General features: G+C 35.1%; 1 protein-coding gene across 3 annotated transcripts in view; it reads right to left on the bottom strand.

Moving 5' to 3' along the window:
- The window catches only part of LOC306882778 (inositol polyphosphate-5-phosphatase A-like), a 154,944-nt gene that overhangs the window by 13,953 nt on the left and 126,746 nt on the right, over nt 1-14,245 (bottom strand). For 2 of the 3 annotated variants that reach the window (XM_079437659.1, XM_079437660.1), the window contains exon 12: nt 10,226-10,299. In XM_079437659.1, the coding sequence (XP_079293785.1) occupies nt 10,226-10,299 (74 nt within the window). Of the gene's footprint in view, nt 1-7,617; nt 8,019-10,225; nt 10,300-14,245 lie in introns of those variants that run through there. The other variant, XM_079437661.1, reaches the window with a different exon arrangement.

The following is a 14,245-nucleotide window of genomic DNA, read 5'->3' on the forward strand; positions in this document are numbered from 1 at the left end:
CAGACTCACCACTTTCAGGCAAAGTAACTCATAAAATCAACCCATTACAACCTAGAGAAGGTAGTTAGTGACTGGTTTTCTCACAATGATCAGTTTGTCTTAAAATCTTTATTTTAACCATGAAAAATGACTGTTCATTATCAGGGTTATTATAGTTAACTAAAACTATTAAAAAAAGAAAAATGTTAATTCAAATAAAAACAACCATGAAATTTTATTTCAGTTATCTTCCAACGCAACATTTCTTTTTGTTTTCTCACACACACACACACACACACACACACACACACACACACACACACACACACACACACACACACACACACACACACACACACACACACACACACACACACACACACACACACACTCTCACTCACTCATTCTCACACACACACTCTCTCTCTCTCTCTCTCTCTCACACACACACACACACTCTCACAGAAACACAGTAAACACAGATGTATGTGTTCATCAAGCGTCTTGATGAAAGACGTCACTTCAGCGTTAAACAGCTTCACCACAGTGTCACTCGACTGTCAATGAGTGTTTTTATAGCTGCTCTCTGACAGAATGACAGCGGAGACGGCCGGAGCGCAGAAGAATATCATGCAAGCGCCTCAGAAACAGGCCTTCTTCAGTTCACACACACACGGGTGACGGCATACAGTGTGTTTCCTCAATGACAGTAAATCACAGAGATGATGTCAGTCACAATTATTCACAGCGAAACTGTAAAATCAGCTGATGAGAGACGCTCACACGCCAAGAAACATCTCATGTCAAGAACCCAGAGCTCCCACACGGCCACATTAACAACTACAGCATATTCAATACAGTTATAGATATTTCTGGATGAATTGGCATTTGAATGGCAGGTAACAATATTTGGAATAAATTAAAATTTTAAGATAAAAATTGCTTTAAAATAATGTTTTATAATTTTTTATATAAAAATTGCTGTAAAGATGTATACAGATGTGTTCAATAAGACGATGCACAAAGCTCTGTATCTAGCTGGTTAAATATTAATAAAATGTTTTTGCTAAAAGAATTTCCATGATTTTTCCAGGTATACATATTAAAATGATCTGATATTCCCAGCATTTTCATGTGTAAATGACGCTTCAGACTCAAAAGGGCAGATTTAATATTTTATATAATTTTTTTGTTTTTGTTTAATACTTCTGGATGCACTGGCAATCGAAAGTCATATGACAATATTTGGAATACATTCAAATTTTAATTAGGGCTGTAAAGCGATTACAATTTTTAATCTAATCACAAATTAATCGCACATCAAATTTGGCTGAGAAATGACTCCTTAAAGATCATTTAAAATCCTTGTTGTGTAAAGCATCAAACAGACATTACAAAAAGTAGCTTCAGCAAGAAACATTTAGTTTGATTCAACATAAATATGTATTACACATAACCTACTCTTTTGGATCATGAGGGTGAGTAAATTACTAAATGTTCATTTTTGTTTGGATGAAATATACCTTTTTTTTTATTATTATTATAATAACTATGGACATATGCAATTATTTCTTTAATGAAATGAAACTCTAAATAATAAATTAAAACTGCCAGTAGGTGGTGGTAAATATCCTAATGATTAAGTAATTGTTTGAGTCATTCATTCATTTGATTCGTTCAAGAGTGAAGTAAATGGTTCTTTATGAATGGTCCACTGAATCATTAGGCTTGTTCGACTTAAAGCGGATCATCATAATTTGTTCATTCAACAGAAATCACCTGTTCAATATGACACAACTTAACATCAAAGTACTACTATTTCAAAAGGCAATTCACACATTACATTTCAAATGAGTGTCTATTCATTTCCTTACAATGATCTAACTATCAACTGATACAACTGCTCAAAATGATAAGTAACTGTTGCATTACTCTTAATGCATAGTTGTATGGAAACAGACAAACAATCTTCCATGTTTAAATCATGAAAGTTTCAAGATACTGTAACGAGATTCATTGTCACCAATTAGCGTGGAGCATGAACCAATTAGACTACAATATCCATGGATGTAGCCTAATATTTTATAATAATGCTTCATCAGACACTGTGTCTATGGTCCCAAATACTGTACCACCTTTTCAGACTATTTACAGTATTGACAGTACTGCACTGTATAGATGCAGGCCCTTGTAATTGCTTGTCCAATTCTGCCAACTCGTTACTGATGATTGAGTGCACATTGTGGAATGAGTATATAAAGAGTTGATTGGGATCCAATTGCAAGAGCATAGTGATACGTAACATGGAGCCAGCAGGTGATCCAGGTCACAATGGAGGTCAAGCAGTGGTGGGAGGAAGACGAGGAAGACGTGTTGGTCAAAGGAATGGCAGGGGACAGGCACCCCTTCTGAGAGGTGGTCGTGGGCCTCGTTTGAGAGGTGTGGGGGAACGTGGTAGAGGACAAGGCCACGGACCAAGACAGCGGCAGCAACAGCATAGTGTCCAATGAAATTTGGGCAATAGTTGTAGACCATGTCATAAATCATGGCATGACAATGACTGAGGCGGCTACAATGATACAACCAAACCTCAGAAGGTCAACCGTGGCCTCAATAATCAGAACTTTCCACAATGAGAACAGGTGAGTTATCAGCATGCACTAAACATTATGAGTAATGTGTATCACAGAATAGGTGATGTGACCAAGTGTCTTCTTACTCTAATGTTCCCTGTAGAATTGTGACCAGGCCAAATAGTGGAGGCAGAGGCTAAATTCTAACTGACCAACAAGAGCAGGCTGTGGTCGATTTGGTTCGGGCCAGAAATTATATTCGCCTTACAGAAATTCACCAGCATATCTTGGACAATGAAGACATGTTCAACAATGTGGGATCCATAAGTTTGCCGACTATTGCACGCGTACTGAAAAGGCACCAGGTATCTATAAAACAACTATACCGTGTGCCTTTCGAAAGAAATGCAGACAGAGTGAAGCAAATGAGGACTGAGTATGTTCAGGTAAGTTCAGTTTCAAGATGGCTGTTGTAAAAACATTCCCAAAAATTCTACATTGTACAGTAATCTCTAAATCTCTTTCCAAAATGTATTTTTAGAGGGTGATGGAGCTGGATGCTGATGACGACCATCACAAATTCATATATTTGGATGAGGCAGGTTTTAATCTGGCCAAGACAAGGAGGAGAGGTCTGAATTTCATTGGCCAGCGGGCAACCATCCAAGTACCTGGACAACGTGGGGCCAACATTACCATGTGTGCGGCTATATCAGAAGATGGTGTGGTGGGACGCAGACCTCATATTGGACCATATAATTCAGCTCTCCTTGTCACCTTTCTTGATGAGCTCGATCAGGTTTGTAGAGCTGAAGGTGTGACCTATGTCATTGTGTGGGACCATGTCAGGTTCCATCATGCTCATGTGTAACAGACGTAGGCAAGTAAGTGCTGGTGCGTGTAAACCTCACTCCCCTGATCTCAAAAATAGGCGCTCTGGCGACTGACGCTAGACGCTTTAGCCTCCTCGTTAGAGCGCCCGCCTCCCGCGCCGGAGACCGCGGTTCGAATCCCGCTCGGAGCGAGGCGAAGTAGAACCGGTTACACATGGTTTCAGGCCCATGCACAATTTACCACCCTGCCATACTCTCCCTTCCTTAACCCGATTGAGGGATTGTTCTCCGCATGGAGATGGAAGGTTCATGATAGGCACCCTCATGAACAAGTCCCTCTTCTCCAGGCCATGGATGACGCTGCAATGACATCACAGCAGACCAGTGTCAGGCCTGGATTGGCCATGCCCGAAGGTTTTTCCAAGATGTTTGGCTAATGAAAACATCCATTGTGATGTAGATGAGAACCTGTGGCCAAATCCACAACACAGAGTTGATGAAAATGTAGAAGTACAGTAATCACTCCTGTTTTGTTTCTTACAGTACAAGCAAGTTGAGGAACACTGCATTTGATGTTTTACAGTACTGTCTTTTCTTTTCTATTTCATAGCTAATTACTGTATTTTTGCTTTGATTCAAATAAACCTATGTTGTGATTGTACTGTAGTGTTTTGCATCAATATATTACAAACTTTGTTCAATGATTCCACTGTCTGTAGTATTCTCTCTACTACTGCAGTACTTGTACAGAGATGTATTTACTGTACATGTAGTACCATAATGAAACCTATTTTGTTCTTCAATATTTAATGATTGTACGAACAATGCCACAGTGAAACTATCGGCTGCTTGTGTGTGGGTGATCTATAGTTATGTTTCAATGGTATTTCACAGTAAATTTGTTTTTTGAACCAATGATTGTGCAAGATTTCTTTAAAGATGTGAATGCACAATGCAATGTTTGAACATTAGACAGCCTGTGTTACAAGTGATAACCGTTTTGAGTTTTGTGTCTAGAGTTGTGAAAAATGACATCAAGGTTCTGAAAATAGTAGCAAAGTGATTGTAAAAAACTGTAAGAAATGAAATGCAGCGGTGTTGCTCGGGGACGAACAGTTCTGCTTTGTCTTTATATTTCCGTTGGCAAAATTGAGCAAAACAGACATAGAGTCTAAAATAACAGTATTTATTGAACTGTTGTATAAAATCAGTATCATATTTGCACTTGTGTGATATTGCTTAACATATGATGTAAATATGAGACAAAAAGTCAAACGGGCATTTTTGCCTCATATCTTGAATTTTAGGGCCATTCTGACTTTGTTCTGTAGCTCATCACACAGTGAGTTATTGCCCTGCATCATATGGGTCATCAATCAACTGAATGAAATATCAGATGACCCACATACACTGTAAAAAATAAATCTGGAAAATAACAGAAAAAGTAAAGGCAGCTCATTACACATGACATTATCCATTGATTTTACAGACATTTCTGTTAAAGCACAATGCAATGGAGTGTAAAATTCAAAATACTGGTAAAACACCTGCAAAGAATAAATATGGGAAAATTCCTTCAAATTATACAGTATATTGTGTCCTATTTTTACAGATTTGGTCTGAGTGTAGGTCTGGGGCAGGGCAAATGCGTTAATAATTTTCACCTTAATTAATTAATCTAATAAACGCATTAAATCTCCAGCACTAATTTTAATATAAAAATAATTTTTTTATACATATTGCTGGATGCCCTGACATTTGGATGTCATGTAACAATATTTGGAATAGACGTAAATTTTAATATTACATTTTTAAAACATTTCTGGGTGCACTAGCATTAGTATCAGTATCATAACAATATCTGGAATATATTTACATTTAATTTTATTATTATGATTTTTTTTTTAAAGAAGAAATTTCTGGATGCTTTGGCATTTGAATGTCAGGTAAAACATTTGAAATAATGAATAATTAATTTTTCAAATAAAGATATTTGGTATCTCTGACAATACGGCAGCTATTTTGTGTTTTTTTTGAAGAAAACCGTTCCAAAAGAAGTCAAAGCCGAGCAATCAGAGAGACACAAACAATGACGAAGGACAAATATCAGCACTCGTGTCCGATCCAATTAGTGGACCGGAACTAACGGCGGTATAATAATGTCATCTTCACATACAGATACAGGCATGCGACGGAAATGAGCCGTTTGCACTCAAATAAGAAACGAAACACACTGAAGCATGCCTAGTTTAATCTGAATGGAGTAAACACTAAGAGAAACATTCAAAAGTGCACTGGCAAACGATACCAAAGTCAGTGTTACTTTACAGCGGTGGCCAAAATGATCAAACACTAGTATCTTCAGCAGCTAAAAATGGTTTTAAGTCATTAATCAAACATTTATTTGGCCATTAATAGTAATAATCCAGTGAGATGTTTGAGATCTGATCTGATCATCATCAGTCTGTCTGGAATGACATGAAGAAACAGAACAAACTGAGACTAAATCCAGAAGAACTGTGTCTGCTTCAAGAAACCTCCTGCAAAGCTCCTGAGAAACTCTGCTCAAGTGCTCCGAGGACAAAAGCTGCTTTAAACACAAAGCATGCTCACAACACATGTTGATTTCATTTAGTTCATAGAAGTTAATTGATCAAGAAAATCTATTTATGACATTATTTTTGGCAGCATTTTTACACAAGTGCCTCAAACTTTTAACAGCGCTGTAGCTTTGCAGGAGGTTTCTTGAAGCGTCTCGGAGACTCAGTTCTTCTGGATTTAGTCTCAGTTTGTTCCAGACAGACTGATGATGATCAGATCAGATCTCTGTGTGGAGCACTAAAATCTGACTGGATTATTACAATTAATGGCTAAATTAATGTTTGGGAATGTAAACTGATATTACTGACACACTACAGTAAATGATGGAAATAACTGACTTAAAACCATCTTTAGCTGCTGAAAATACTGGTCTTGTAATAATTTTGGCCAGCGCTGTATCTGTCTTCATTTACAGTGAACCGCTGAGTGTAATGGTCACAGAGCCGCTGTGTTGAAGCAGGTCTCCACATCCTCACCAAACGGTGAAGAATAACTGTACATGACCTCTGACCCTTCACACGCTGACCTCACGACCCTCGAGCCGATCCGTCTAGACTCACACACACACAGCAGCCGCTCCACTAACACACTTAGTGAAATAAATCGCATCTTCTCTCGCCGTCCTGGGGTTCAGTCTCTGCACAGAAGCTCAGAGTAAAAACAGAGCAGTGGAGCTAATGTCTGATCAGACACCAGCATTCAGGGACGGATTCACTGTATGATCCTTCACTGCAAAAAATGATTCTCTTAGTATTTTTGTCTTGTTTTATTGTATTACTATCTAAACATTCTTGAATCAAGATGAATTTACTGTACAAGTAAAATTACGTCTTATTACGTAAAATATTACATCTTGTTTTCTGTAAAAAAAAAAAAAAAAAAAAAAATCAATATTTTGTTCTCTTTTTTTTTAAAACAAGCAAAAATATCGGCCAATGGGGTAAAACAATATCATCTTGTTTAGCCTTTGAATTAGGATTATTTTTCTTACACCATTGGCAGATATTTTTGCTTGTTTTAAGCAAAAACTAACAAAATTTATCTTTTCTTTTTTTTTTTAAACAAGAGTTAATATCTTAAATCAATTTACTTGTCAAGTAAATGCATCTTGATTCAAGAATGAATTAATAAGTTAAATAAATGCTGTTTTTTGAACTTTCTATTCATCTGTGAATCCTGAAAAATAAAAAGTTTCCACAAAAATATTGTGCAGCACATCTGTTTTCAACATTGATAATAATCAGAAATGTTTGTTGAGCAGTAAATCAGTATATTATTATGATTTCTGAAGATCATGTGACACTGAAGACTGGAGTAATGATGCTGAAAATACAGCTGCAGATCACAGAAATATATTACAGTTTAACACATATTCACATAGAAAACAGCTATTTTATATTGTAATATTTCAAAATTTTAAGGGTGGTTTTGATCAAATAAATGCAGCCTTGGTGAGATTTTTCTTTTTTCCCAAAAAATCCTGACCAAAGCCAAACTTTTATTTTCATGATGAAACATTATGGTATTTTGTGTCAAATTATACACTTTTTCCTCAGCCATTCATAAACTACTGGATAAAATGATTATATAACATCTTTTATAATTTTGTTAGTTATTTTTTATTATTTTTTAAAGAAAACAAGCAGTTAGTAAATGAATAGAGTGCAAGTCTAAAAGGGGAAAGTTTTTTTTTTTAATACAAAAATAAATGTATTAATTTATTTTTGATGTTTCTGGTTGCATTGGCATTTCAGGTAAAATATATAAAAATTTTTACTTTTCAAGATATGTTTATTTATTTTAAGTTTTGGGAAACCATGATCCTCGCTCCTAGTTTTGCTGGTTATTGCGCCTGCAGTTGAGCTGGTGTGTGTTTCATTCATCGTCAGCGTGGCTCCAGCTTCAGCGTTGGCAGGAGCCGCTCAAATTCCACACGTCTCTGTGTGAGCGCCGGATGTGTGAAGGGTCGCGCTCAAACACACTCGCAAACACACCAGCATCAGCGCCGGAGGATCACACACATGTCCATCCGCTACAGACCACACACCAAAAACATTCAGATGAAAATCAGTTTTCTGTTTCAGGCCGGAAGAGTTTTGATCACGGGCTTAAACAGTTTCAGTCTCTCTCTCATGAAAACATATTATAAAAGATAATAAAACAGGTAAACATGGACACTGGTGCTGGATTAACCATCTTCATTTCTTGTTTATAATCGAACTGCATTTTAATGAATCAAGCTATAAAAAATATATTTTAAATCTAAGGTGTATGCGTGTAAGTGCAATATGAAATAAATTAACGTTCACTACATTTATATTCATTATATATTTATTACATATTTTAACTTAACATGTTGTCATCAGTATTTAATGCAAGTTTGAAAAACAATGTGAAGAAATGTTTTTTTTTTAGAAACATTTATATCATAAATACTAAATTAAACTTAATGTTTGAGTCTTGATTAAAAAAATGCATTATAATAATTTAATATTTTAATTGTTAGGATTATTTATAATTGATTAATATTAAGTCATTATTAAATCATTACTTATTATGAATTAAACTATTGTTATAAATTAAATAAAAAACTTGAGTAAAAACATTTATATTAAAGTTTATATAGAAACAGCCTTATATGCAAATGAACTGTTTATGTACAACTCAGTTTTTATTTTGAGAGTTGATTATTAAATCAAAATATTATGATTATTTAATATTAAATCATTAGATTATTTAATAATGATTCTGTATATATTAAAATATTTATTGATTATTATCTGATTGATTAATCCATTATTAAATAAAGTATTTTTGGTTTGCTGATGACTCGAGTGCGTCTCCATCTCCATTCATTCACCGAGCACTATAATGTTAATCTATAATGCATCCTGAAACAGTGAGTAATTATTGTTTGATGATCTGCTCTGCTCCTGCTGTGCTCTGAAAGGTCTAATTGTAAATTGGTCTGTTTGAGGACGATCCACTATGGCTTTAGCATATTAAGGCAGGAGAGAAGGGTCAGCCGCTCTCTGGAGGACCAGACAGAGAACAGGACAGTCTTTAACGCTTCAGATCAGCATCAGCACCACTTAGACCCACAGAACGGCTCAGGTTTGGAATCAATTCAATATTACTAGTCATAATAATAATAATTACTATTAATAATGTATTAGTTATTCATTCATTATTATTACTATTATTATTATCATTAGTAGTAGTAGTAGAATTATAATTAAGAACACAATTATTATTAAACATTTTATACATTATTATTATTATATACAAAACGTTACAAATAAAATAATGAACATTATTATTAGAAACTTCATAAATTAATATATTTATCAATTTTATAAATATAAATGATTAAGAAATAATTTGTATTTAAAATGGTATTGTTATTATTATTAATAATAATTTTATAAATTATTATCATTATTATTTAAAAAAAAAAATTTTATTTGCATTGTCATTAATAATGTTATAAATTAATTATAATTGATCATTATTAACTATTCAAATCATAGTTTTAAATTTGCATTATATTATTATTATTATAAATTTAAAAAATTGTTTTATAATGATTATTGGTATCATTATAATAAATGTTTTAGAATATTATTGATATCAAATTCTTCAATTCATATATTTATCGACTTTATAAATATAAATTAAGAAATACTTGTTCTTTGAAATTCTGTTATTATTATTACTATTATTCTAAACTTTAAATATTAAAGAATATATTTACAAATTAAATAAACTAAAATGATAAATTACTATAAACTTTAGATTCAATATATTTATGAATTAATATTATCCTTATTTTTATATTTAATAACACAATTTAATAATGTTTTACATTTGTATTATTATTATTGTTGTTGTTGCTGCTGCTTTTGTAAACAAATCAATAATCAATATTATAGTTATTATAATAAACTTTGTAAAAAAATACCTTAGATAATTAATATTATTATATACACAAATGAATGTATACATTTAATAAATTAATATATTTATCAACTGTATAAACTATTATTATTATTATTAACTTTATAAATTTAATAATATATTTCCCAAATGAATACATGAAAAAATGAAAGTGCAATTTTAAGTACAAAAGTGCAATCTTGACCGTTTCGATTTGGATTCATCAGTGCCTCATTTCAGCGCTCAACTCTTTTAGAGCTCCATCAAGCTGCTGATCTGGAGCCGTGTTCATCGTGTTCGTACCTCGGAGGAAACGAGATGTCCAGCTCAAGCAGACGCTCCTTAAACACAGACAGCTCTCTGTCGAACTCTAAGAGCTGGAGACAAACACAGAAACAGAGAGAGAGTAAATGCAGGTGTAATACATAAACAATAAGACTGCCCACATTTACATATCAACACAGTATCAGCAACTTCCTGCCCTGAGGAACACACACACACAAAAACACACGCGCAGACACTCACACACACACACGCACAGACACACACACACACACACACACATGCGCGCAGACATACGCACAGACACACACACGCACACGCGCAGACACTCACACACACACACACACGCGTGCAGACACACGCACAGACACACACACACATGCGCGCAGACATACGCACAGACACACACACACATGCGCGCAGACACATGCACAGACACACACACATGCGCGCAGACATACGCACAGACACACACACGCACACACGCGCGCAGACACTCACACACACACACACACGCGCAGACACACGCACACACACACACAGACACACGCACAGACACACACACACATGCGCGCAGACATACGCACAGACACTCACACACACACACACGCGCGCAGACACACGCACAGACACACACACGCGCGCGCGCGCAGACATACGCACAGACACACACACGCGCGCAGACACTCACACACACACACACACACACACACGCGCGCGCGCGCGCAGACACACGCACACACACGTCAAGCACGTCAAAGACTGTTAAAGTGAGTCATAATAACTACTAACTAACTCAAAAGACAACCACAGTCACTGTATTTATGAATCATGTTGTACAGTATATTTGAGGAGGTTGACACATTAAATTTGCTCTGGTAGCAGTTTCATACACAACACACCCTGAATATCAGTCCTAATTAATTAAAAAAGAGTTAATGGCGCACTAATAAACTCGGTGTTTGTATCTGTGTTTATGTGTGATTATTAATTAGTCAGTGCTGGTCGCTGTCCATCACACACACACACACACACGCAGTGATGAAGGTGTCATGTACACCTGTTGATTATCTTCTCATAATTAATGTGTACACACACAGGCTAATTATTCTGCAGCGTTTGATTAATGACTGTGGAGTCTCAGAGTCTCAGACGGGGAGAACAGCTGGGAAATGATTGATGAACACACACTGCATGACATGGAAACTGACATACGTGTGAGTGAAACACACACACACACACAGCTTCATCTGCTTCAGCTTCACATCATAAGAGAGTTTCTTTACTGACATCAGATGCTGCTGCTTTCTGGCTTCATTTAGTATTTCTCTATGCAAATGACCTGTGCTGTGATTGGCTGACCTGTGTGTCTGAGTGTGTGTGTGTTTGTGAGTGTGTGTGTGTGTGTGTTTTTTCTTAGTCTAAGTGTGAGTGTGTGTGTGCAGTGCAATCTACGATCACCGACTCTCTCTTTCTGTGTGTGTGTGTGTGTGTGTGTGAGAGAGAGTGAGAGAGTGTGTGTGTGTGTGTGCGCAATAAACGGTTTTACTGCATACCTGCCAGCAGTGTTGGGCAGTAACTAATTACTAGTAATTTAGTTACTGTAATAATATTACTTTTTGCAGTAACTAGTAGTGTAACTAATTACTAATAAGATGTCAGTAATAATATTACAGTTACTATCCATAAAACAGCTTAGTTGCTTAGTTACTTTTACCTCAACCCCGCTGATTTAAAATCTTAATCAAATAATTCCTAGATTTATTTTCATAATTGTCAGGACTCGCACATGCATGTGATGTCCCCAGTGCAGCAGGCAAGCTTGGAATATAGAAAAGCTTACATTCAGCAGATAGAAATATTGCATTATATTGATTTTGTCAGGAATAAAGATGATCTGAACACTGTTGTGTAAGTTGTGGCTTTACTTTACTCTGCCATTACATCCCTCTGATCAGCATGTACATTATATTACTATAATTAAAAATACTTTTTGGAAAATTAAACAGTTTCTTACAAACTCATGTGATTTGATAAAATACATAACGAAATATAATCGTATATATGGGTAATGGAAAAATGACCAAGCTACACGTGACAGTTAATGAGATTAATACAACACTTCTATCAGTCACTTCTGAGTGTTTGTAATCACTTCTGACTGCGATCCGATGTGGATTTTGGTCAAATGATGAGGCAGAAATGTGTTGTTAATAACATTCTAGAAGAATTTTATGTGAAAGATACACCGTTACAACTTCTGTGGTGCGTGAAGAAAAAGTAATGTAACTAGTACTGTAACTAATTACTGTTGCCAGAGATTAATAAGTAAAGTAACAATATTACTTTTGAAAGGAGTAACTAGTAATGAGTAATATTAGATTATTTGAGTAACTAGCCCAACACTGCCTGCCAGCCAATCAGAATCGAGTATTCAGACAGACCTTGGCATGCACACACACACACACACACACACACACACACACACACACACACATAGTGCTGGGTAGTAATTGATTACACGGTCACAAGAAGTAATCCAGAAGTAGTCAGAATACGTTAACTAAAATGAGTATTACATTATTGAATTTTTAAATGACAAATTATAAAATTACATTATATTACATTTGTATCCATTTCTCTCTCTCTCTCTCTCTCTCTCTCTCTATATATATATATATTAGGACTGTCAGTTTAACGCATTAACTTAACTAATTAAAAAAATAACGCAATAAAAATATTTTAACGCAGTTACCGTGCTGGCCCCGCCCCCAGACCTGTACATCATCATACATCCCTGCTGAAAAAACATCACAGAAAAAAACAATGTTTCCACTACAAATACCATTACAAACATTACAAACCGTCAACTTTTAACCATTAAAACCATTACAAAATGGTTCTCTGTAGTGTGTTTTGGACATATTCCATTAGGATTTATTGGTTTTAACAAGCCACCAATAGAAGCTGACCAGTTACCAGCAGAGACCCACAGGCACCATTACAGTTTCCATTAAAACCAATACAAGAATTCAAGATATTGGGGCAAAAATGCTCCTGTATGAGTTTTTGTCTCATATTTATATCACATGATAAGCGATATCACACGAGCAGCGGGGACAATATCACACGAGTGCCGTTTATGCACGAATACCACGAGTGATTTTATACAACAGCTCAGTAAATAAGAAGTTAATATTGTGCATATTTTAAACACAATATTGTTTGCTTTTGCTCAGTTTTTCCAACAAAAATATTCCCTATAAAGCCATTGCAGAATTGTTGTGCATCTCCGAGCTACACAGCGGTGTTTAGTTTCTGAATGACTTACGCTCTTTTGTGCAACATGAAAGAAGAAAGCTGCTTTGGTTACCGATGACTTTCATTGCATGAATGAGAAAAATACAGGCCGTTATAGCCTAAATGTTTATGTGTAATACATTTTATGTTGAATCAAATAAAACGTATTTCTTTCTAAAGCTACTATTTCTACTTAACACTTTCTCATTCAACACTAAAATAGCTTTAAATAATCTTTTGAGGGTATTTTCACAGCCAAATATAATTTGTGATTGATTGAATCATGTAATTAATTATATTCAAATTTTAAATCTTTGACATGGTCTTACTCAGTCAATATTAAAGATATCAATGTTACATTTTCACAGAATGTTCTTTACCGTATGAAGGATGATTTTATGTAGAAAACAGTAAATCACCAGAAAATGACTTTAGCTGGGTTTTCACAGCCAGTGTCAAGCACAAAACCAGTCATTAGGGTCAATTGTTCGAAACTGAGATTTATACATCATATGCTGAATAAATGATCTTTCCATTGATGTATGGTTTGTTATGACAGGACAATATTTGTCTGAGATACAACTATTAGAAAATCTGGAATCTGAGGGAGCAAAAAAATCTAAATATTGAGAAAATCTCCTTTAAAGTTGTTCAAATGAAGTTCTTAGCAATGCATATTACTAATCAAAAATGAAGTTTTTATATATTTACGGTAGGAATTTTTGCTATAAAAGCAAAATG

The sequence above is a fragment of the Barbus barbus genome, assembly GCF_936440315.1.
Source record: "Barbus barbus genome assembly, chromosome: 16".
NCBI classification, from domain to species: Eukaryota; Metazoa; Chordata; class Actinopteri; order Cypriniformes; family Cyprinidae; genus Barbus; species Barbus barbus.